The 25,583-nt window shown below is 49.6% G+C and overlaps 1 protein-coding gene and 1 pseudogene across 3 annotated transcripts in view; both read left to right on the plus strand.

The window, feature by feature from the left end:
* ADARB2 (adenosine deaminase RNA specific B2 (inactive)) overlaps positions 1-25,355 on the plus strand; it is a 438,045-nt gene extending 412,690 nt beyond the window's left edge. For both annotated transcript variants that reach the window (XM_080665220.1, XM_080665221.1), the window contains 3 exons: positions 7,052-7,233; positions 19,793-19,971; positions 21,938-25,355. In XM_080665220.1, coding sequence (XP_080521346.1) covers positions 7,052-7,233; positions 19,793-19,971; positions 21,938-22,114 — 538 coding nt within the window. In that variant the 3' untranslated portion in view covers positions 22,115-25,355. The remainder of the gene's footprint in view (positions 1-7,051; positions 7,234-19,792; positions 19,972-21,937) is intronic.
* LOC308246972 (mortality factor 4-like protein 1) lies at positions 9,236-10,420 on the plus strand (annotated as a pseudogene). Its single transcript has 2 exons — positions 9,236-10,002; positions 10,223-10,420. The product of its transcript is annotated as a mortality factor 4-like protein 1 (transcript).
* Positions 25,356-25,583: the final 228 nt, after the last annotated feature.

Here is a 25,583-nt window from a genome sequence, read left to right on the forward strand (position 1 = left end):
CGGCACAGTTTCCTGAGGCTCCCAACTCTCCACATCCATACTTGTGACATCCTCCCCACAGTGGGGTATGGAGCTCTGGTGGAGGGTAAACCATAGGTCGTCATAAACAAGAGATGGGGCAGATCACTTGATGGACCCCAGCAGGAGTGCCGGGCTGAATGGTGGCCCCAAAGGATATGTCCATGTCCTCAGGCCCTGTGACTGTGACCTTCTATATAAGGTGATACTGAGTTAAGGATGGTGAGAGGAGGTGCTTATGCTAGGTTATTCAGATGGGGTCTCAGCACAACTACATGTATCTTGTAAGAGAGGCAGAGGGCGCTGGGGACAGGCACACAGGGAGAAAGCCACGTGCAGATGGAGGCAGCGACTGGAGCGCTGCGTCTCCGAGCTGAGGGACAGGAAAGACGGCACAGCCACTGGCAGATTAGAGAGGGCCTGGCACTGATTCTCCCCAGACCCTCCAGGGGAAGCACAGCCCTGTTGACACCTGGACCTCCAGAACTGTGACAAAATGAACGTCCTTTGTTTACTAGGCCACCCTGTTTGTGGTGGTTTGCTGTGACAGCCCTGGGTGAGAGATATTACTCAGCCCAACTCATTCAGTCTTTGGAAAATCACAGAACAAGAAGAAGTCATAGTGCCCTGGCCGAATGGCTCAGGGGTTAGCATCAGCCCGTGCACCGAAGGGTCATGGGCTTGATTCCCAATCAAGGGCACATACCTGAGTTTCGGGTTCACACCCCGCCCCCGGCTGGGGTAGGTGCAGGAGGCAGCCAGTCAATGTGTCTCTCAGAGCAATGTTTCCCTCTCTCTCTCTCTCTCTCTCTCTCTCTCTCTCTCTCTCTCTTCTTCCCTTCCTCCCTCTACTCTCTCTGAAGAGCAAAGGGAAGAATGTCCTCATGTAAGGATTAACAAAACAAACAAAAAAGTTATAGTAAAATCTATTCCTAAAATGCCACCATTAACATCACCCGGTGAAGATGGAAGGAAACTACAGAAAAGGGTCGTGTCCCCACATCAATGAAAATTAACCTTCAACACCACAAGTTGGGTTGGGTGGCACACCAAAGTCATGGTAGTCCCACTGTCCTTCAACTCAAAGGAGTCCAATCAACAAAGTTCCACGCCTCCATGTGACAAGGACACAGACAACAGCCAACGTCACTGTCGCCGCCACGTCCCGTGCACGCCACCTGCTTTTCTGGCTGTGAGAGGCTGACCTGCACCTCACCAGCAGGCCGACGCTGGCACCCTAGAGGGGGGAACAGGGAGGTGTTTCTGGCTTTTGTCTCTAGGAATCAAAAGTTGAGCAGCATATAAAAATCTAAAGCTTCTGGAACTAATGTTCCTTTAGACATGGTTTCTAATTTTAAGTACCTGAGCTTGATTATTGATCGCAATGGGTCTTTAAATGAGCAGATTAAAACTTTCTCCATAAAAATGAGCTGTAAAAATCCCAGCTGCTCCCTGGGGAGGCCGGCACTGCCTGGCGTCTGAACGTGGATTCCAGGCTGTGGAGAGCGGGTTTCTCCCGACAGCACGACTGCCGCTCACGGTCCTCAAGGTGAGCCTCTCCTCTGGGCCCCCAGCCGCGGGGGCCCTGGCACCTGATTTACTGGCAGTCACCTTGCCTGGGAGGCATCGCTGGCTCTCCTGAAATCACATGAGAGTGCTGTTCATTTTTCCAATCTCAAAACACAGGTCCTTAAAAAAAAACTGTTCTTCCCAAACACCCAGCCCCAAATTTTCATAGCTTGTTTAATCACCTTTTCCTCTTTCTTTCCCAAAGACTGTGTGGTAATCTTATAGCTTCTAGGTTAAATCTTACACTATCCCTAGTGGTAAAAGCAGGGAGTGATAAATTCAATGATATTGATCCAACATAAAAGTAGTAGCAACCACTAATAATGCTCTGTGTCTGCCCCCTGTCATCCTGCCACCCCACTGGGAAGCACCCAGGTCTAAGTCAGCAGCCCACGGCCTGTCACCCGCCACCGGCCACCCGCCACCCACTGGACACGGCAAAGCTTCGTGTCTGCAGAAGGGACGCTAGAAACCTCGTTAGTCAAGTGAGAGACAACGGGAGTGTTAACAGGAAACAGGCATGGCCTAAATGACAATGTAAGAGAATGCACAGACAGTTCACAAAGGCCATGATGTCAGCGGGACACGGTGGGGACCGCGAGGCCAAGGTCACAGGGCGGGAGAGAAACAGCCATGAACGTGAGCCTGCGTGATGCACACACAGGGCAGAGCTCCCTCTCACGGCTTCCACCGTCACAAAAGAAATAAAAAGGCACCGCACAGGGTAAGCACAGTTTGCCGCCCAGGGATCAAGAAGCCGATGCAGCCAGAGCCCACGGCCAGGCCCCAGGGGCCCCTCTCCAGACTCAGCCACGGGAAAGGCTCTCTCTATCCCCGAGTGGTCGCTGCGTCGCCACCCCCAGAGCCTCGCCCGTGCGGGAGGCTGGGATGAGAAGGACTGACAGCACCTGGGACCTAGAGACACAGCGGAGAACAACTCAGAAAATGTCGCTGACTCCACCAGTCATCTGCTGTGCGTAACAAACCACCCCAAAGCTTAGGGGCCTGACAGAGGTCGTTTGTTCGGCTGCCAACCTTCATGGCGTGCTCTCAGGGCTGGCATGTGGGCGTTGGCCGGCAGCCGGGGGTCCCTTCACGGGCTATGGGGACCCTGCACAGCACAGCAGCTGGGGTCCAGGAAGAGGCTGGTGGAGGTGACAGCATGAGTGAGGGCGGGTGACACATGTGTGGGTTCTGTGGCAACGCTGTGACTGGCCGGCTCATGGCCTACGAGGGGCGTGAGGAGAGGGGTGCCAGCAGGATGGCCGTTGGGAGAGAAGAGCAGTCCAGCCGGGAGGTGCAGCCAGGAGGTCAGGCGCGCAGATAGGGCACCTGGTGACTCATGCCCCAGTGTCAGGCAGGCTGTGGGCAGTTGTATCTATATTCTTCCTGAATGCACCATACGTTACTTAGCCATTCCCTGCTAAGAGGCAATTCTATTATTTCCAGTTTTATTTTGTTTTGTTTGCAATTGCAAACAATCCTCTTGTGACTCTGCATATATATATATATATATATATATATATATATATATATATATATATATATATAATATCTCCTGGCCTTTTATTGAGAGTATATGCCTGGGATGAATTCCTAGCAGTGATATTACAGAGTGGAAGCATCACTGGTCTTCTCTTTTGCTTAGAAAGGCCCAAGGAGAGATATCAGGAGACCTGCAATGGGATGGGGCCCATCCGATGGGCCATTGTGCAGAAATGCCTCTGACTTGGCATCATTGCCTGTCTTGGTCAAAGAAGTGAGGGGAGAACTTGTGAGGTTGGGGATGGGAGAGGATGAGAAGGGGAGAGTGTCATGCCCTAGACAACAGCCTTCACAATGATGGAGACCATTGCGTAATGGAGAAGTTACATTACTGCTATGACCATATGACCAGCACAGGGACCATCAGAATCACCTGCAGCCCTGCCCCAGCTCGGAGGACCTGCAGTGACTTAGAGGAACAGGAAGTGGTCAAGGGTGGCACAGCTGACTTCTGTCAGGACCCGTGTTCCACCTAATTTTTTTACTCCAAAATCTGTGCTGTGTGCTTTGCTGCAGTTCTGAGTGCTGGCTCCCGTTAGCATCACCTGGGGGTACTGAAAATACTGGGCGGTGCTGCACCCGGACCAAGCCTATCAGAGTCTGGGGGCACCCAGCATCAGGGGAGTCCCAAAGGTCCCGATGGGCCCAGTGAGCGCTGAAGTTGGAAACCACTGCTGTGGGGCAATGCCTGAGTCCCTGCACATTTATTAGGGCTTATTCCTGGTGTTCCCATTCTGCTCAGTTGTTCCATGTGACCGGTCTTTGCTAGGTTAGGTATATGTTTTTGATGGTACTTGAACGATGCAGCCCCAACTTCACTGTCACAGTGGAGAGTTCCATGTCCTTTCTGGGCTATGTCAAGTGGCAAAAGCAACAGGCAGGAAGAGCAACCATCAAACGTGCCCGGCAACCACTGCTCTCTGCCTGCGTCCCAGGCGCAGATGGGCAGCGACCGTCTGAAGAAAGATCCCTCCCTGAGGTTACCTCCACGGACCCTTGGAGCCGGGGTTTGAACTGCGAGGAGATTGCTTCTCTTGGTTAAAAGAAGGCAGCCTTCTCCCAAGATCCCTCCCCACTTACCTTTGGTATTTCAGTGATTGACAAACAGACAAAAAAATATTTATTTAGGGACTTTCTATATTGAAAACCAGACATGGGATTTTTTTTTTTTTTCTCTGTCAACATGGCAGTAATAGCGGCTGTTTGAACAAAAGGAGAGGTATTTTTCCATTCAACCCTGAATGCTGAAAATCCTCCCGCCTACATCAGGAAGACATTTGGTTTTATTGATCGTGGTAGCTGAATAGCTTTAAACTCCTGTAGCCAGGCAAGGAGAAGGTTGTTTTTCTCTCGGTGGAAAAAGTTTTTACAGGAAACCAGATACAGAAGTAATTTGCCTTTAGACAATCCCGTAGAGTCAGAACCAATCAAACACGTTTCAGAAGTTTTGTTCAAAGACAGTACGCGAGTGGCCTAACGTACAGTAATATCTCGTCTAGGAATACTAATTTTATTGTTCAAGACGTAGCTTATTTCAAGAAAGTGCTTTCTTAACGAGCGGCAAAACATCCACATCCCTGCTTTTAATTGATAAGAAGTGTTAAAACTTCCCTACCTATCTGAGGAATGATGAGACACTCACTGAGGTCTGCACCCCAGAGTCCTTCACCATAAATGGTAACTTACCATCATCCCTGAAAATCTACCCCATCTCGGCCACTCACTGCAAGGAAATCTTCTCTCATCAATGCATACGAATGCAAGAAAGCCTATATTTGGATCAAACATGAAAAACGAATACCTAGAACTTTTATAGGGAAGCAGATTTGCTGTTAAATGAGGTTTTTTGTTGTTGTTGTTGTTGGCATACCTTCCCAGCCTCTTCAAATCTAAAGGCGATTTGGCATTTTGCAGCCCATATTACTGCAAACTGCCAAAAGGTGATTTTGTTGAGTTTTCCCTCACTTTTTGGTCTGTCCTTAGAAATTCCAGTTTCTGACTTAAGGGAAGGAGCCAAATCCCATAATCACCACTCAGACACATGGGGGTCGCTCCTTCCAGAACAGCCCGGCCACCACACACTCCTTGTGGGGATTTCGCTGAATGCGCCGCCCAGGCCCCAGGTTGCCACATCCGACTGCGCTGCCCACGGGAAAACAAAGGTCCGTGCAAGAAACGGCACAGCAGAACGAAGGGGTCCCCGAAATCTGTGATAAGCTCTTGTGCGGCTTTCAGAAACGCGTGCCCCTCCCAAACTTTCTGACAGTCCCCCTTTGGCGAAGTCACAAACACGCAGAGGACAAGCCTTTGGTTCCCCCCAGAGAGAAATGGCGGGGCCGCCCCAGTGACCACCATCCTCTTGTGTAAGGGAAGCTGCGCAAATCTGATAAAGCAAACGTTTCATAAAACCAACGGCTGTTTAAATGGCAGCACTAAATTGTTTGTATATAAATATTACCTTTTATATTCCACTGGAGCTCTGTGTGGATGAACACAGTGCGTTAATGACCCGCGCGTGCGCAGGGAGCGGGCGGCGCCGCCCTCGCCGGCCAGATGGCTGCCTCTTCTTGCATGAGATTGAAAGATGCTCTTCATTCACCACGGTGCTTCCGAGGCAGATTAATGTCGCCGGCTAAATTGCTTGTGTTTTTGGAATAAAATTTAAAGAGAACTTTTTAAAGCAATCGGTGTCGCAGGTTCTGGGGCAGATTGCTCTCCAGGTAGGGCAGGCTGGTGCGAACACGCGGTAATTAACGGGAAGGGCTCTGTGTTAATTGACTGCTTCGGGAAAGGGAAAATGTAATGACTCCTTATTAATCATGAAAAAGAAACGTGCGGCACGGCGGCCCCACAATAACCGCTCTCACGCGGAGAAATGTTAATTAATGAAAAGAACAATGATGTAAGAAATTAGCTGCATAATGCTCGCTGCTGATGGCGGTGGGGTCTTAAACGCATTATTTAGCGTGGAAACCACAGCCTGGTGCCTTAAGTATCAGATACACGTAACCTTGCACCGCCGAAATGTAGGGAGAAAAAAACAATCTTAAAGTGCCCGTCATCTTTGCTTGAAGAAGCAAAAACACTCAGCCAGTGCTTATCTATTTCAGAGAAAATGGGCTCCCCTTCATCTCTGATCCAGCCTCTAAAGCCACCCCAGAGCAAAACAAGGACGCTTACTAATGTCACTTAATTCCAACACTACGGGTCACGCTGACTGTGGAGGATGGGGGGGCGGGGCGAGAGTATGCCCCTAAACTGAAATAAACTAAATTTCTGATACTTCCCAGCTCATATAAAGAAAAATGCAGCCCTGACTGGTTTGGCTCAGTGGATAGAGCGTCGGCCTGCGGACTGGAGGGTCCCAGGTTCGATTCCAGTCAAGGGCATGTACCTTGGTTGCAGGCACATCCCCAGTAGGGAGTGTGCAGGAGGCAGCTGATCGATGTTTCTCTCGTCGATGTTTCTAACTCTCTATCCCTCTCCCTTCCTCTCTGTAAAAAAAAAAAAAAAAAGAAAGAAAAGAAAAATGCAGATTCACGTCATGGACTGAGTGTCTTCTATCCCTTTTAATCTAATTTTAAGTCCCTGAGAAAATATGTAGCTTCCAGTCCACCTAACAATCCACTTCCAGAAGCAGAGGCCATGTCTATTAAAGTGCAGACCACGTCAGCCCCTGTCCCCAGCAGTTAGGAAGCTCAGCTCATTCACAGCAGGAGGCCAGAGCTGATGGCTCCCATCAGTCTCGGTGGTGGGGACAGGGACACTCGGGGACAGAGCGGAGAGAAGAGAAGCCCAGGTGCCTTGCACAACAGGCCCAGCTGGAGCCCGCCTGGGTCGAGGGGGACCTGAGAGGCTGCCCCTTCCGTCCTCACCCCAGCGGGCAGACGCACTGACTCCTCCCTCTCCCTTCCTCCAGGTGGAACGTGCTGGGACTGCAGGGCGCCCTCCTCTGCCACTTCATCGAGCCCGTGTACCTGCACAGCATCGTCGTGGGCAGCCTGCACCACACCGGCCACCTCTGCCGGGTGATGAGCCACAGGGCCAAGGACATCGGCCAGCTGCCCCCCTCGTACCAGCACAACCGGCCCCTCCTCAGTGGTAAGAGAATCGTCCTCAAAAACACACCCCCTAGCAGGCTGGCACAGGCAGGCCCCATGGAGCCCAAATCGGGCAGATTTTACTCATTTTGGCCAATAGATATTTAAGACTTAGCGAGCAAAATTACAGCAATCCAAAACTTAACAAAGAAGGAAGGCCTGAATTATGCCGGGCCACGTTTCAGAGAATGTACAACAGGATGCGCGCGGCACATCCGTGCGCCCTCGTGTGACTGCAGCCTCGGTGTGCACAGCCCAGTGGACATAAAACTAATCGTGTGCGTGTCCAACAGGACAGCAATGTACCTGTCAGCAGAAGCCTTTCCGAAAGCGGGCCTGCAGGTTCGAGGCTGGGGGAAGGGGGACGGTACAGGGCCTGGCTGCCCTGGGTGGGGGGCTGGACTCAGGGGTTCCTGTGTTCTCTGCGCCATCCAGAGGCTAGCACACACTGGGGAAGCACATTTTGGAGGCAACGGAGAAAGCCAGCAAGCTCAGGGCTGGAAGCGCAATTCCCCATCCTACTCCCAGCTTCCCACACCGCCTGTCATTGGAGCCTCAGCGTCCCCACCATGACCCGGGGGTGGCCAGCCCCGGCGCCCAGCCCCGTGGTGAGGATCAGGAGGCACATGGCCTTGGAAGTGTCAAGTTCTATGATCCCTAGGAAGGACCGGCTTGGGAAGGACACACCTCCACACACCGGCCCATGGGAGGTTCCTGGCACTGCCTGGAGCATGCGGAAGCCTCGTCCGGGGCCTGCAGGAAACACCACACCTGAGGCAGCTCCCTGGCCCAAGCAGGGCGCTCTGAAGGAGCCGCTGGCACCATCTGCAAAACCAGGCGGGTGCGCCCGGCAGAGAGTGGTGCTGGCAGGCTGTGCGGACTGCGGCCACTGGCTGGTTTACGTCTCTGACAGATTCTCTGAAACAGAAAATTAGAAGCTAGAAGACCTGTTTCCAGTGTGTGGCTAAGAACTGGGCCTAATATTTATTCCCAATGTTATAAAATTGCTCTAAATTTTAAAATCAGGGCAGTAAGCGTGCCCCGTGGGGGTAGTAGTGAGAACCAAAAGAAATAATTCATGAAGAGCACTTAACTTGGCTCTATTTGCAAGTATTCAGGAAAGAGGCCTCTCCGCTCACTCCAACCATATACAGGGTGGGGCAAAAGTAGGTTTACAGTTGTTCATACAGAAATAATAATTAATACAAGCACAAACTCTGTGTTTCGCCGACTTACAACTGTAGACCTACTTTTGCCCCCATCTGTACTTGACCAGTTCTGCACAGACCAGCCGACACCTATGGGCAAAGCCTGAGGGACACAAGCCCGCATCGCGGCTGCCCTGCGCCCAAATCCTTCAGCGAGAGCTGCCTGTTTGAGAAGAGCCACCCTGAAGGTTTGTTTGCCTTTGGTCCTTCTCACAGAGGTTGGGAAAATGACAACAAAAACCTGTGCTTTGCACACTCATCTTTTGAAAAACATAAAGTGAGATGGAAACTGACTGTGGATCCTGACCTACCAGGCTGAGGGGGTGGTGTGTCTGAGCCTCCAACCTCAAGGCTCAGCTTTTATTTTTCTGCATCAAGAAAAAAAAATGTTATAACCAAGGGCGGAAATCTGGATAGGACAGATCATGTCTTTGTTCGTGTTAATGACACATTTAACAGATATGATTTTTAATACTGAGCATTCTTAGTCCACACTGAAGATTAAGCTTATGATTTGCTCTACAGCCCGTGACACGGTCTTGGCGATGAGAATGAAATTTGAGAGATGGACCAAAGGTATTGAATGTTAGAACTATGAGTTAAGACTCGTGGCTCACGTTCACATGACAAAAATAACAGGATCAGCGGCTTCTGTGAGGTGTTTGGGCGCCCGGGATGTAGAGCGGGTGCTGCCCTCGGCGTCTGACGCTCAGCTGGGTGGGGTGGCGAGTGGGGGGCGGTAGTTGGGTGGTGGGAGAAGGAGGAGGAGGAGGCGGCAGCAGCGAATCCCTATAAATGGCTCCGAAGCAGGACCCGAAGCCTAAATTCCAGGAGGGTGAGCGAGTGCTGTGCTTTCACGGGCACCTTCTCTATGAAGCAAAGTGTGTAAAGGTTGCCATAAAGGACAAACAAGTGAAATACTTGATACATTACAGCGGCTGGAATAAAAATTGGGAGGAGTGGGTCCCGGAGAGCAGAGTGCTCAAATACGTGGACACCAACCTGCAGAAGCAGCGCGAACTGCAAAAGGCCTATCAGGAGCAGTATGCGGAGGGATGATGAGAGGGGCGCCCGGGGGAGGAAGATGTCGGGACTGCAGCAGAAGATCGTGGAATGAAAACAAAACAGAACAAACAGAAAACACCTGGGAATGGAGCCGGTGGCAGCACCAGCGAGACCCCTCAGCCTCCTCGAAAGAAGAGGGCGCGAGTGGATCCGACTGTGGAAAACGAGGAGACACTCATGAACAGAGCTGAAGTCAACGTAAAGATTCCTGAAGAGCTGAAACCATAGCTGGTTGATGACTGGGACTTAATTACCCTCCAGAAACAGCCCTTTTATCTTCCTGCCAAGAAGAATGTGGACTCCATCCTGGAGGATTACGCAAATTACAAGAAGTCTCGTGGGAACACGGATAATAAGGAGCATGCTGTGAATGAAGTGGTGGCCGGGATCGAGGAGTACTTCAACGTCCTGTTGGGCACTCCGCTGCTCTGCAAGTTTGAGAGGCCGCAGTATGCCGAAATCCTCGCGGACCACCCTGACGCGCCCAGGCCCCAGGTGTAGGAGCGCCAGGGGTCCTCAAACTACGGCCCGCGGGCCACATGCGGCCCGCCGAGGACATTTATCCGGCCCGCAGGGTGCCGCTGCCTGTCCTGCTTAGCAGCCAACTAGTCCCGGGCCCAGAGTGCGCATAGGAATTTGTTCATAGTTTTTTTTTTAAACTATAGTCCGGCCCTCCAACGGTCTGAGGGACAGTGAACTGGCCCCCTGTTTAAAAAGTTTGGGGACCCCTGACTGAGACTGTTTGTACGCATCGGCGCCATGCTGGCCTATACGCCTCTGGACGAGAACAGCCTGGCCTTGTTACTGAATTACCTGCACTGTTGCCTCAAGTACCTGGCAAAGAACTCGGCGACTTTGTTCAGCGCCAGCGACTACGAAGTGGCCCCTCCCCAGTACCACGGGAAAGCCCTGTGAGGCGCACTTCCCTCAGGTTGGCATCTCGGCCACGCTTTCTGTCCTTAGTCCTCCTGTACAAACGCTGTACTTTGGAAATGTCAGTGTATAACAGAATCGATGTTTGTTTTCTGTTGGATTTTAAACAGAGAAAATAAAAGGGGTCCCAGCTCCTTTTTTCTTTTCCTTTTCTCTCTTTCATTTTGAAGTTGCTGCCAGTGTATCGACGGACAACAGAGAGACGGACAACAGAGTCTTCTATGCCTAGTAGACAAAGCTGCTTTTAATGCTGCGGTTCTCCTCCTTTGACACTGCACACGTTTATAATATGTGTTGATGCTCTATGACAAACGCTGACTCCTAGTGCCAAAGGTTCCCTCCGTGTATATAACCGACCCCGTCCATCCCTCTGCACTCCTTTTTTTTTTTTCTTTTTTTTCCCCCCACTGGTGCTGACAGTAACGAGCTCTTGGCAAGTCGTCCACATGGTTCCTTGGGCCTGTGTCTTTGCTCCGATTGCTGAGGATGGTGGCTTGTTTACGGTTTTTGTATTTGTGTCTCGTGCACGTTTTCCCACGATAGACGCAATGCATTGTGTAGCTGCGGTTTTCTGGAAAAGCCAATCTTTTTTTTTTTTTTTTTTTTTTTTTATAAAATATATTTTATTGATATTTCACAGAGAGGAAGGGAGAGGGATAGAGAGCTAGAAACATCGATGAGAGAGAGACATTGACCAGCTGCCTCCTGCACACCCCCCACTGGGGATGTGCCCGCAACCAAGGCACATGCCCTTGACCAGAATCGAACCCGGGACCCTTCAGTCCACAGGCCGACGCTCTATCCACTGAGCCAAACCGGTTTTGGCGAGGAAAAGCCAATCTTTTAGGAATTGTTTTTCAGATCTTCAATAAATTTTTTCTTTACATTTCAAAAACAAAATAACAGGATCAGTGACAGATAGAAAAGAGCCTCAGTCATCTTTCTTCACAGCACATATTTTCCTGAAATAGTAGAAATGACTAGTCAGTGTATCAGAAGACTTTTCAGTTTTCATGTTTCATAAGCAACTGGATTTATCAGAGAGAAGTTTGTTACTTATTGAAACGTCTACCGACAGTAGGCTGTAACTCCTGCCCAACACCACCTCCCCGTTGCGTTCCAGACGCCTCCCTTTAGGGAACAGCAGTGGGTGCTGAGGAGACCTGTTGCCGTTTATATCCACATATTTTCGTGAGTTTGAATTTCCAAAATATTGTCACACTAAGCTGTAGACTCTGATAGGGAATCTCAAGCCTCTTTAATTCAGGAGAAATTTCTGATAGTGATGATCATTAATAGTATCTTGCAAAATAACCCAGTGGGTAGAAGCAAACATTTTCTTTTATGCAGATAGTAAGTAATTTGCAATATTGTCATATTAAAACAAACACAGAAATGTTATGGAATAGCCTACAACTTTTTCATAAATGTTTAAGAGCTTCAAAAAAGCATCCGCCAGGCTCCTTTGTCCTACAGTCACCAGAGGTAGACATTTATCCTCCTGTTTCCTTGAAGGAATTGGAGATTATATATTTTGTTAGAAAAATCTAAAAACAATCCTAATATCTTTACATGAAGATCAAAAAATTAGATTCAACAAAGAACTATTTAATAAGATATTTACATACATTAGCACTAATCTCCCTAAGCAAATTAGCCCATAGCTTATAAAAAATTAAAATTATAGAAAACACTTATTTCAGTTGTCTGGGGAGTTCTTTATAAAATATTTGTATATTAGTTAAGTTTCATTTCATTTCTATCATGATTTCAAGGAGTTGTTTCACAAAAGAACTGAACATTAAACTTAATTGCATTGCTCCTGAGAACTTCACCATTTAAGGAAAATATGTCAATACATTTCATTTATCCAAACCTTAAGAAGTTGGTCAACATAAGCCAGGCACTCATTTAGTCATTCAACAAATATGTATTGATCTTTATGATGTGCCAGCGACAATTTTGCACTGGGAATAGAGCAGTGAATAAGATGGTCAAAAATCAATATGCCCTAGGTGATTACATTCCAATGGGGAAAATAAACAAAGTATAAATGCCTTAAAGAAAAGTAATGCAAAGAGGCCCCAGCCAGTTCTGCTCAGTGGATAGAGCAGCTGCCCATGGACTGAAGGGTCACAGGTTCGATCCCAAGGCATACCTCGGCTGCAGGCTCCCTCCCCAGCCCTGGTCAGGGGCGTGTGGGAGACAACCAATCCATGTGTCTCTCTCACATCGATGTTTTTCTCTCTATCAGTCCCCCTTCCTTCCACTCTCTAAAAATCAATAGAAAAATATCCTCGGGTGAGGATTAGCAAAAAATAAAATAAAATAAATAAAAAATAATGCAAAGAGGATATTAAAAAGTGACGGTCATGGCCTCGGAGGAGTCGATGGTAGGGGGGGGGGGGGAAGGAGACATATGTAATACTTTAAACAATAATTTTTTAAAAAAAGCTATTTATCATGGGGGAAAAAAAGTGACCGTCATTCCTATCAGAGGGTCAGGAAAGATCTGAGAGATGACCTCTCAGCCAAGTCCTGGAGGATGAGAGAAGGAGCATGTGGGAGGGACACAAAGGAAGAGGGTGGAGCACAGAACTGAAGAGGGTTCCAGGGACCCAGGAAGCAGGTGGGCTGCAGCTGTGCTTAGTGGAGTCGTCAGCCAGTCTGCACCCTACAGGAGCAGGCCGCTGCGGGCTCACTGGGCAGCTTAAAATCATCTCTATTCTTTTATGTATATGTATAAAAGAGGAAGGGAGGGAGGAGAGAGAGATAGAAACATCAATGATGAGAGAAAATCATTGGCCGGATGCCTCCTGCACACCCCACACCGGGGATCGAACCCCCAACCCAGGCATGTACCCTTGACCAGAATTGAACCCAAGACCCTTCAGTCCGCAGGCTGATGCTCTATCCACTGAGCCAAACCAGCTAGGGCAAATCATCTCTATTCTTGAATTTAGATTAAGATGGTTCTACTAAGAGTTAGAGCAAAATAGCCCCACAGAAAATTTTCAAACACAACAAAAAGAAGCAGGCCTGGAAGGGGATAAGACCACCTTAACAAAACCCAGCAGACGGCAGAGGATGGACACAGACCCACACCTCCAGAGAGCGGGGTTCATGGACACAGACTTTCATAGAACCATACTCAGCAGGGTAAAAGGGATTTAATAAGCAAGATGGAAAACGTAGGGGGAGAGATGGAAGCCAGAAAAAAAAGAATCAAATGGGGAAAAAAAAAATAACCAAATGGGAATTGCAGAAATAAAGAAAATAAAACAATGTATGTAACAGAGGGAAGGTTTAATTGCAAATTAAGCACAGCTGAGGAGGAAATTAGTAAACTGGAACATCATTCTGAAGAAGACACTGAGAGTGCAGCACAGAGACCGAGAGAGGATGTGGCTGTCAGGGTTCTCCAGAGAGCAGAACCAACGGGAGGTGCTCATTTTCCTCCTAGAAAAGAGATGAATTCTAAGGGATTGGCTCCAATGCTTGTGGGGGCTGGCAAGTCTGAAATCTGCAGGGCAAGCTGTAAGTCTAGAAATTCCAGCTGGAGTTGATGTTTCAGTCGAGTGCAAAGGTAGTCTGTCGGCAGAATTCCTTCCTCTTCAGGGGACCTCAGGCTTGGCTTCTAGGGCCATCGCCTGCTTAGCTGAGGCCCACCTGCATAATTTGGGGGGGGGGGGTGCTCTGCTTGACTCAGCCTACTGCTTTAAATACCAGCCCCAGCTAACATACGCTCACAGCAAGGCCAGCTGGTGTTTGGCCAAGGATCTGGGCACCTTAGCCCAGCCAAGTTGACACATAGAATTAAGCATCCCAGAGGGAAAATACAAAAAGAAACAAAAGTACGAGAGACGGAGTGAGAACATATCATTTACATGTAATAAGAGTTCTAGGAGAAGAGAGAGAAAAATGGAGTGGGAGTGATATTTAAAGACAAAATAACAACTAAGGACTTTGCAGGACAGATAGAAAGCATCCAGCTACAGATCTAAGAAGCACATTATAGCCCAAGAAGAATTTTTTTAAATCCTCCATCAGCAGTAAAATTACTTTTAAAAGAAAATCTAAAAAAGCAGTCAGAACATAAAAGACAGATCAACTTCAAAGAAGCTAAATAAGACTGAGAGCTGATTCTTGGAAGACAAAAAGAAAAGAAGAAGAAAAAAAAAGAAAGAAAAGAAAAGAAAATGCTATCTGTAAAAACTGATAGAAAACTAATCTCAACCTAAAAATCTAGACCCAGTAAAAGAATCCCTTAAAGATGAAGGTGAGGACATCCCAGGCAGACAGAAACAGAACTGATTCAGCTCTAGCAAAGCTCCACCAAAGGAGACACTGAATGTGTTATTTGGGCCTGAGAGAAATGATCGCACATGGATAATGCAGGATAGACAGAGAGGAAAGTCACCCACATTTTTATAAAATTTCATAAAACTTGGCTTATTACTACATTTTGGATACTCTAGTCGTGAAAAATATATAATTTGAGGCAAAATCAATCATATTCTGCCAAAGTCCCTTTATACATATCTTTCGAAATAATGATAATCATTACAGAAACCAAGCACCATGTCATTATCAAGTTTTAAATAATATATTCAATTTTCCCCCACCATGGAGGAAGGTCCCATTTTTTAGAGCACCCTGTGAGCCCGTGTACCTTACACTATGAGGAATACAAACCACAGTCATTTATGACCACAAATAAGGTCACGTTCCTATTGACTCTAGGAAATCCCTGACAGTCAGTGCGGCAACTCTCATTAGAGCAGACGCCCCAGCCTCCCGCATGGGCGACATGGCTGCCACTCGCTGCAGAACCTTCTCAGACATGTGTGTGGTGTGTGTGCATGGGTGTTAATGGGTGTTAATGGTGTGTTTGTGTGTGCATGTACTTCTGTGTGTGCTTGTGTGTGTGGTGTGTGCATGTGTGTGAGGTGTAGTATGTATAGGTATGTATGCGTACACACATGTGTGGTGTGGCTGTATTGTGTAATGTGTATGTGTGTGTGTGGTGTGTGTGATGTGTATGCATGTGTGTATGTGTGTGATGTGTGCAGGTATGTGGTGTGTGCGGGTGTGTGATGTGTGCGTGTGCATGCATGTGTGTGTATGCATGTGTGTCCATGAGATCCCACAGGTGTCTGGCCATATATAAAGCTCAAGTGGCCCCTTCTATCCTGCACCTTTGTGATTCTGTGCACGCCTGGAAGCGGCTTCACCCATTTCACAAATTAAACACAGTGCTGCCCTGTAACACAGCCTGGCCTCACTTCATGTAAAAATTATAGCCCTGAGTGTCTTGTGTAAATTTAATTTGGGTAAAGTGAATTACATTTTAAATATAGTAGGCCCACTAGCTATTTAAAGAATTCCGTAATGTCTCTCTTACACACTGCTTTTTAAAAGATATGTAGGATTTTCTCAAGGTAAGGCATCTAATAGCTACATGAGCAATGAGAGGACTCATTTTCACGGCTGAGTGTGGATTCACGCTCACTGTTCTAAAACACCAGTGGGGGCAGGAGCGGGCTTGGTGGCAGTGGTGGTAAGTGAGGCCGTGGTGGTGGTAGTCACAGTAGTTGGTGGTTAATTGACTTACCAGAGGCCACACTGCTAGTAAGTCACGGAAGAGATCTCTGCACGTGCACCATTTCCAGAGCCCACCCTATTAACACAGTCGTGTGCACTGAGTGAAACATCAGACCCTCTTCGTGACTGAGTCCACCTCACAGGGGATTTGTGTCGAAGGTGATGGAGACCTGCCCATCCTCCTACAGACATGCTTTAGCATGAAATACTTCTCTCTAATGTTCCACACACGTGCACGTACACATGAGCAGAGGTCCGCATGTCTCTGAGTCTGCATCAGGTTTCACAGATTCTTATCAGCATCACCTGCATGAGTGGTTGCTTTGATAGAGACACTGTGTCAGGAGTAGTCCATTTCTAGGACTCTATGAAATCGCTAAAGGAAAGGCTGGTCATCTGTCCTTCACCAGGTTATACCACTTTCAGGGACACCTCTATTCTCCCACTCTTTTGTGGGCTTTTCTCCAGGTTTCCCAACCGAAGTCCTAGCTAACTGAGGCCGACCCCATGTGCCCGGGCGGGGCTCTGCGTCCCTCCATTCTCACCAGCCAGTCGTCCCCGAGAGGAGCCTCACTGAACTCCCCCACCACAGTCCCGGCTGAGAGCAGCGGAACCTTCTCACCTCCACACCCAGCCCTCCTGCAGAAGTGGTACCAAAGGGCCAGACTGCTCCTTCCCCAGAAAGGTTCTCACTCGGTTCAGAGACCAGTTCCAAAGTCAGAATTAGTGCTGGTGATAGGCTGGATAATGGCCACCCAACCTCTCTCGAAAGAGGGTCTTTGCAAATGGGATGAAGTTAAAGATTTTGAGATGAGATTATCCTGGGTTAAGTCAGTGGGTCCTACATGCCATCACAAGTGTCCTTATAAGAGAGAGGCTAAGGGAGATGGGGAGAGAGAGAGAGGCAATGTCAGAGAGAGACTGAGAAAGAGAGAGGTGGTGCTGGTGAGTGTTTGGATGATAAAGAACTCTCCCGCTGTCATGTTGATGGCGAGACCACCTCTGGCTGCATACGGCCTAGCCACTCGGGCTTCCCTACAAAAGAGAATGCATCATTTAGACTGACACGGACCTCCTGAGATCATTATGTTTCCTTGTGTATTGGCACCTTTGCACGTTAGAGTCAGCTGAGTCTGGCACACTGAGTCAGTCTCCTTGGGTGTAGTCAGCGATAGTCACTAATGACAGGGATATCAGAAAGTGTGCCACGAATATTCAGCAAACTTTTCAAGGTGCTCTCTGTATGAGGTTGAGTGGGGAGAGAGCAGGAAGGGAGGGAGGAGGCACTGCCATTCCTTCAGGTTGCTTTGGAAGTTTCTCCTTGCAAGCAAAAGACAAGAAAGGAGAGACCATCCTTAAACTAGAAGCTCAAAGTGTAAGACAGACAATAACATCTCCAGCAGAGGAATCTGCTGAAGAACAGACAGATGAAACAAAACGCTTCCTGTGAACGGCACTCTGGCCCTGGTTTGCGGGTAGTCACTCCACTCCCTCAGCCCGTCCAGGTGAGCAGGTCTCCCGACGACAGCGACACTGGGGAGGTCCCTGTGGTCTCACGAAAACAGTTTTGATCTACAATGTGGAGATCATTCAACAAACCAAAGCTGACCTTCATCCCTTCAAATGAAAATAACAATAACCACAGCACTGGACACGCTTGCAAGTTCTCCTGTGTGGCCCATTTGCCCTTCAGCAAGAAGTTATCTCTGTTGGTGAAGACCCAGAGAAAATTAGGAGCAAAGTCGGGACTAGAACTAAGTTTCTGGATTCCTACAACCCCACATTTCCCCCCTCTGGTCATGGAGACTTCTGTAGAGAAGGAAGAGGAGGAGGAGCAGGAGGAGGAGGAGGTTGAGGAGATGGAGGAGGAGGAGAAGAAGGAGATGGAGGAGTTGGAGGAGGAGGCTGGGGAGGCAGTGCAGGTCCTGGAGGGACTATCCCTGGGGGCATGCGTGCAGCTCTGGAACAGTGCTGACCTCTTTGCAGCTGGTCACCCCTGACCTCAGCCGCTGCCTTCTGCTGCCCTGTAGAATGACCTCTGCAGCCAACATGCCAGATTGTCCCCCTTCCCAGCTCCCTGCACGGGTAGCTGCCACAGAGAGCCACTTTAAGGGGAAAAAAGGAGCTGACATGGATGGAAGTAGCCTGGATGCCCAGCACAGCCCATCTGTGACCAGGACAAGGTCACTGGGTGGTTTTGGTCTGTGCAGGCAGCAGACAGCAAACTCTAATAGTGCCTGGGCAGAGGATGGGCATCGATTTACCCAAGAAGCTCCTGGACAGTGGGGGCAGTGGGAGAGCCCTGGAATCCATAGCTTTGCCTTTGGCAGCTGCACAGAAGGCACTGCACATGCACTGGCTGTCCCTGGATGCAAGGGTCTCTTCCCCACAGGGTGCCTGCTGCAGGCCCCTTAAGAGTCACCAGACCTTGCTCCCCAACACCATGGCTTCTCCACCACTGTGGCAACTCTGCCGTGACCCTGAGCAGTCACCTGGTGGCTTAAGTGCAATGCGCTAAAGCAGCCGGCTCTGCCCCACAGGCACCCACTCTCCAAGGACACATGCCCCATTGGGGAGAGGGCGGCTGGGGAGGTGGGGCGAGCAGCACCAGAATCGAGCATGTTTCTGAATCCTCAGGACATTGAAGGGGAGGCTAGCGAGATGCTGTTAGGGCTCATGTGGGTCCAAGCATCTCACCGCCAGCATCTCTGAATGGGCGTGAGGAGCTTCTGGGAGTGGATAGGATGGAGACTGAGCTGAGGTTAGATGCTACCAAGTGGCAACTAAAAGGAATGTGTCAGCCCAATTAGAAATCAGTGTACAATCTGACCAGGAGGATTGTAAGAAGGACTTCCTGCCAATTCCGGGGCTTTCTGGACAGGACCAGCCTCAGGGCGTGGGACTCGTGCAGTCACACAGGGACCACGCTTAGAAGGACCGCAGTGCTTTTACACTCTCGTCCTGAAATTTTCACTAGTGTGGAACATAGGCCTGTGTTTTCATGCGCACTGGGTCTCCCAAACACTGGAGCTGGCGCTGTCTCTGGGTCATACCACTGATGGACTAGGCTGCACTCTTAGGGCATCTGGTCTTCATTAGTTTCTCTATCTGCTGACCCAACTCGGAACCGCAGGGCCCACCTGGTACTGAGCAGAATAAGGCAGATAGCAGGTCCCAATGAACCCACATGCTCAGGCAACGTCCACTTGGCTCCATCGTTCATTAATCCATCAACAAATCTTTATAGGAAGGAGGAAATGGGCAGAGCTGCTTTATTACTAGACTGCCTTAAAACAATAATCTCTTAAAAGTAAAAAGTGAGCCCTGGCTGGTTTGGCTCAGTGGATAGAGCGTCGGCCAGCAGACTGAAGGGTCCCAGGTTCAATTCTGGTTAAGGGCACATGCCCACGTTGCCGGCTCAATCCCCAGCAGGGGGCGTGCAGGAGGCCGCCAATCAATGATTCTCTCTCATCATAGATGTTTCTATCTTTCTCCCCCTCTCCTTTCCTCTCTGAAATCAATAAAAACATTTTTTTAAGTAAAAAGTGAAAAATTAGTTGCAGCAATAACTGTCTCTGCAAGGCCTCCATTAGGGTCAAGCTGAAGGGAAGCCATAACCCGGCCAGGGGTTAAAGGTGAAAACGGTGCACACGGCTGTGCCATCCTGGGCAGACGTCTCCCGCGGCCGGTCTGGTCCTGGCAGCCTAAGGTCAGAGCATTGATGCCGCTGCTTCCTCTCTCTCCCGACAGGCGTGAGCAGCGCCGAGGCTCGCCAGCCCGGGAAGTCTTCCCACTTCAGCGTGAACTGGGTCGTGGGCAGCACGGACCTGGAGGTCCTGGATGCCACCACGGGGAGGCGGAGCTGCGGGGGCTCCTCCCGCCTCTGCAAGCACGCGCTCTCTGCCCGGTGGGCGCGGCTGTGTGGAAAGGTGGGTAACACAGCCAGCCCAGGGCTCCCCCCGGACACAGGCCAGGGGCCCGAAGAATGGCATTGGGTCTGCAGCCAGTGGGACGCGTGACACCAGAACTGACCCCAGGTCTGTTTCCTTTTCCCCGACTCCCCACAGACTTCCGCCAGACCGGGCCAGGCCAGCGGCTTGAGAAGTCAGGTGGAAAAGGGGCTTGTTCGGGACACCTGGGGTGGCCAGCACAGGGCAACATAGGAAAGTCCATAGACGGCTTTTCAGTTTCTATATAAGGAAACTGGCATTCAGGAGAGGTGGGCAATTTGCCCAAATGATGCCGGTAGTGAGGGCCAGAGAGGGTTTGCCTCTCCTCTCCAACCCTGCAGGCTGTGTGTTTCTACGGCACCACTTCTGGGCTTGCTTTCTCCTCTGTGAATCGGGTCATGGCGACATTTCTGGGTTCTAAGTTGTGATATGCATTTCCATGTGTTCCAAGCATAGCAGATTGTAACCCAAATGAAAAGGAAACAAAGAATCACATTAAACTGCTGCGCTGGTCGTCCCACTTTCTCATCCAGGGGAAATGAGAGCTGTGGTTGACTTAGCCAGCAGAAGAACAGGACAGACCTGCTGATGCTTAAAATGAACACTGTGCCCACTCAGGTCCCTGGAAACTGCACATCTCAGCTCTCAGCCTGGCAGTGACCCTGGCAGTGACCCCGGCGGCCCCGCGGGCCCTGGGAACCTGGCCTGCTCTGACCCTGCAGCCTGCCTCCCTTCCCGCCTGCTCTGGGCACTTTGCACCCGTCCCTTCTACCCACTGGTGGGGACTGGAAGGTCGGAGCCGGCCGTCGGTGCTGTCTTGCTAAACAAAGGGGCCTCTTCTTCTGCTCTGGCTCCAGGTGACGGTGGCAGCAAGTGGGTGGGCTGGTCTCTACTCACCGAGCACCCTGCAGGGGGATTGGGAGACTTCGCCCTCTTGCCCTCCCGGCGCACCCTGACCTCCCCACTGGGTGGGTAGTCAGGCCCCGCTTGGTCCCACCCTGTGTGGGCTGCACCGCTGTGCCTGTCATGGCTCAGAAGAGGGAACATCCCGGCCTCATCGTCCTCCTGCCGGTTAGACTATAACTCAGAACCTCCTGGCCCTGCCTCCACCCTGCTGCTTTAGTTCCCACAGTCATCCCGCACCACCATCCCCACCCCAATCTGAGCCCTGATCCTCCTCCAAAGAGGAAAACTACACACAGCGCTTGTGACTGAGAGCAGGCAAGTCACCTGTTCATTTTATTCCTTACTCATTCACATTCCGGGGAAGCAGTTTCCCTAATACGTGGGATTTCCCATGGAATCTAGACTTGCCTGGTAATTCTAATAGTTACTTTCAGAATTATTAATTAACTGTAACTAACACAGGGAATGTTTTTTGGAATTTTATGTGATACTTGACTTTATCAGTAGGTCAATTTAGGGAGAATGGGTATTCTGTTTTTAACAGCTTTCTTGAGGTATAATTGACATAAACATTGCATCCAGGGTGGGGCAAAAGTGGGTTCATGGTTGTGAGTACATGAAACACAGTTTGTTATTGCATTATTATTTATTATTGTGTTCTTTTCCATGCAGACAACTGTAAACGTACTTCTGCCCCATCCTGTATATTTAAGGTGTACAACTTGATATTGTGACGTAGATACATGTGAAATGACCACCGCAATGGAGCTAGCACATGTATCAGCTCCACACAGTTACTATATGTGAGTGTGTGTGTGTGCACGCACATGCAGTGAGAAAACTTAATCTAAGATCATCCCTCTCACAAATTTCGAGTATATTGAAACCGATTGTAACCAAAAAAGAAATTAAAAAATAAAAACAGAAGGTGGAACCAGGAGCTAATGTTTGCTTGTCACGCTCGTGGGGCTGTGCCGTTCGCCTTGGGGCTCCGCCTCTGCTCGCGGCTCACGTGTCCTTTCTCACTCCTGTCCCACAGCTGAGCACACGGATTCCGAGCCCCGGAGACACGCCGTCCATGTACTGTGAGGCCAAGCTGGGGGCGCGCACCTACCAGTCAGTTAAGCAGCAGCTGTTCAAAGCGTTTCAAAAGGCGGGCCTGGGCACCTGGGTGAGGAAGCCACCCGAGCAGGACCAGTTCCTACTCACCCTCTGAGTGGCAGCCCTGGGCTCACGGACAGAGTGAGATGCCTGAGGAGGCCAAGCGGGCGTGAGGAGCAACAAGACTGTGCTGACCGGGTCTGTGGGTTCCTTGTCCTTTGGTGTTCCAGAAATACGCGAGCGTGCGATGTTCAGATGAGCAACGAGACTTGAAGTAGGAACGTGCTGCTTCTCGGATGGCTACTCCCAGGCTGCTGGAACCCGCCCGCCCTCCTGCCCGCCACACCGACAGGCACGTGTGGTGGCTACCTCTTCTTGGTGTTTCAGAGGGGACGTGACTGTTCAGGCTGCAGGGTCTGAGTTGCCTCGAAAGGTGACACCGGGGCATCACCAGTTAGAAACGAACCTCAGGCACCATTCATTCCCTGTTCCCCTCCCCGACGCGCTGCTCGAGTGTTGCACTTGATTCTCACTAGCACAAGGTTATAGATACTTCGAGATAAGCCACAAGTGAAGAGAAAAGCCATGTGCTCCTCCCCAAAGAAGCCAGTAAGAACGTCCTCTCATTGTCATCATTCGTTCAGTGTTTTACTCTGTCTCCTTTCAAAAAGCATTTGGGATGCATGATCTTAGCTCCTAAAACAGGGCCAGAGAAATGAGGCCCCTGCTGCAGAGCAGAGGCACTAGATGTGACAAAACTACCCCTGAACTTCCCAGGACCCGAGTATCCCAGGCGGTCCTGGGCCCGTTGTGTCCTTCACTGCTCGGCATCACTGGCAGATAATGAGGCTTGAGCTGTGTAAGGGCAGCTACCACCCCACAGCCTCCCACCAGGTAATGAGGAAACCCCATCCTAGACCAAATTCTGACTTGGGAACTAAATTATTTTTAGAAAGCAAGCACCAAAAACTTCCAAACAACCTTGACTCTGAGCTTGAGCACCCACCAACTCTCTGTTCCTTTAGGTTCCCCCTCAACATCTTGCATGACAGAAAGAATTCATTGAAAGCAGCTGTGCAAATGCAGGAGGCAGGATCCTGTCCCCTCCGGAGCAGGCAGCAGACAGCAGAGTCCTCCTGCACACGCTGGACGAGGCCAGGGCACCATCCCCTGAGAGTCAGAGGCAGGACCGTAGCCCTGGTTGTGCAAAGCGAGGTGCCCCCTAGTATACTGTAGTCAGTCCATACACCTTGAACTGTTGCTGTGATCACTTGAGAGCTCATTTCTAAAACCCTTCATGCTAGTTGACGGGTCTCTAATATCTCCAGTTACAAGCCCCATCTCTGAACTCACTGTGCTAAGTAGCAAAGCTTAGTAGTAGCCAGTTCTGGTATCTGGGCTGCCTGTCAGAATCCCAGCTGCCCCCTGGGGGAGCACCTTGGGAACACAGGCTCCCACTTAACCCAGGAAACACAAGCATAACATCAGGCTCTATATATTCTGGTACAAATTACAGATGTCATACCAGTGAGTCAAAAATGAAACAAATTGAATTGTAGGTATTTGTTAAAAGATAATAAGTAGAGACATTAGTCTGGAAATAGAAGCTTTTCCTGGGATTTCATATCATGTCAAATTTATCCCTCCTGTTTTTTAGAAAGGAAAAGGGCGCTACAGTAGGCGACTTCTTCGAGATAAAGTTTCAAAAGATATGAAAATGTTTTGCAAATATGGCTCACATTAATCATTCATAGAAATGAAATGAAATCTTAAGTTAGTACAAAAGCCGTGATAAAACGGCCAGTTTATATTAGTTTCTGATGATCTGATGTGTCATTAGGATGGGGGTTAAAGAACCAAAAGCCTTGAGAGCTGATTGACGACTTAGACTCTCAGCCGCCATATCTGGAGCCCCACAGCAGCAGGCGTGGGCGATCCGGCTGGCGTCTGTGGCCTGAACCTGAGCTGCCAGCATCCTCACCTGCTGCCTGGAGAAGTGTGCATATGCTTTACACGGTCCGATTCCAGGCACCTGGATGGCATTCTCCTGCCCCACAAAGACCACGCCCACAACTCCTGAACTGCACCAGTTTGGTCACAAGTCATTTTGCCTAAGGCACCAGCTCTCTGGAAACAACCCAAACTTTACTAAACTATAAACATCTACTTCCGAAGAAAGCCACATAGAACGCCGCTATACCCATTAGCACCAACATACAGAGTAGTCTGCTAGGTGCGCAGGGACGCTTCGAAAGGAGCGATGAGGCTCTGCAGAGGTTTACAGAGAGAAGGTTCCAGTGTAGCGGGAAGTCTGTCCAACAGCCTGACACGCCGCCGCAGAGGCGCCTGTCAGTGAGTGGGAAGTGAAGAAGGAGCCCAGGGAGGAGGAGACACTTGTAGGCTGTGGGCACAGAAGGGGCACCCAAGGGAGGCGCGCTGAGCCGCCCGGAAGCAGGGTGCTGCCGAGAGCCCAGGCTCAGGGTGCTGCCCAGAAGGCACCCAGTGCAGCTGGAGGGGCAGTCGTCAGCCCAGAGACAGAAGGTCTCGCAGGGGAGCCCGAGGATTTCGTTCTCTCTTCAAAGTCCAAAAAGACATCCCAACACTGCGTTAGGCCAGGTCTCCCCTGCATTTGCCAAATAGAAAATGTGATGAATTCGAGTCTTGAGAGGAGCCCACATCCACCTGACCACCTGAGGTTTCCGTAAGGAGGACAAAACAGGAGCAGGTGGCGTGTAACGTTTAGTCACCCTAAAAATGTGACAATCAAAACAGAGGGAAGATGGACAGACATAAAGTCAGGGTCTCCCCAGGTTACACCGACCGCCCCACCACCCATCTGAATTTGCCTCAGCATCACCATCCTGCAGCACCGATGGCTCCGTCCCTTGCTCGCAGTCTCTCTTTAGCCCTGATACTAAACTCCAAGTGCAATCCACACCATCCTTATCTGCCTCCAGAGCGCATGTTGCTCTCCTGCTGGGGAGATAAGCCCTGGAAGCTTCCCTGCCTGGTTCTCACCCAAAGGGCTCACCGGGAGAAGGCCCGGGTCGTGTGGGCTGGGGCTGCCCCTCTCCAGCGCAGTTTCACGCAACCTGTGGCAGCACGTTATGGGACTTGGGATTTCTTTGGGTTTTGTTTTTGCCAAGGAAAGGATTTGCGGGTCTGTAACTATGGTTTGTTTTTATTCCTTGTGGTTCTCTTTGAGTCTGTATATATTTTTCTTGGTTTGGGGATGAGTCTTGCTCCTCAGACACATCCAGTTGTGTTACTTTTCAAGCAAACACAGCTCATAGTTTTCCCACATAATTTCCTTTTCAGATGAAGCTGTTCTTATCAATAAAGTTAAATGTGTGTTTTTTCCTTTGATTTACTGTTTACCACACCTGGAGAGCCATAAACAGTAAATACATGGTATAGCAATGCCCTGAGTAGAAGAGTTAGAGTATTTTGATGAAATCCTATTTTTAGATTATAAAATTTAAAATGTGTCTATATATCTTGTTTAAAGAATTTTAAAAACATTTAAAACTTAGACATTTTTAATTTGGGGAAAGTTCTACACCCATTTTTTTAATGTATTTTAT

The sequence above is a fragment of the Plecotus auritus genome (genome assembly GCF_963455305.1).
Source record: "Plecotus auritus genome assembly, chromosome: 1".
Classification (NCBI taxonomy): Eukaryota; Metazoa; Chordata; class Mammalia; order Chiroptera; family Vespertilionidae; genus Plecotus; species Plecotus auritus.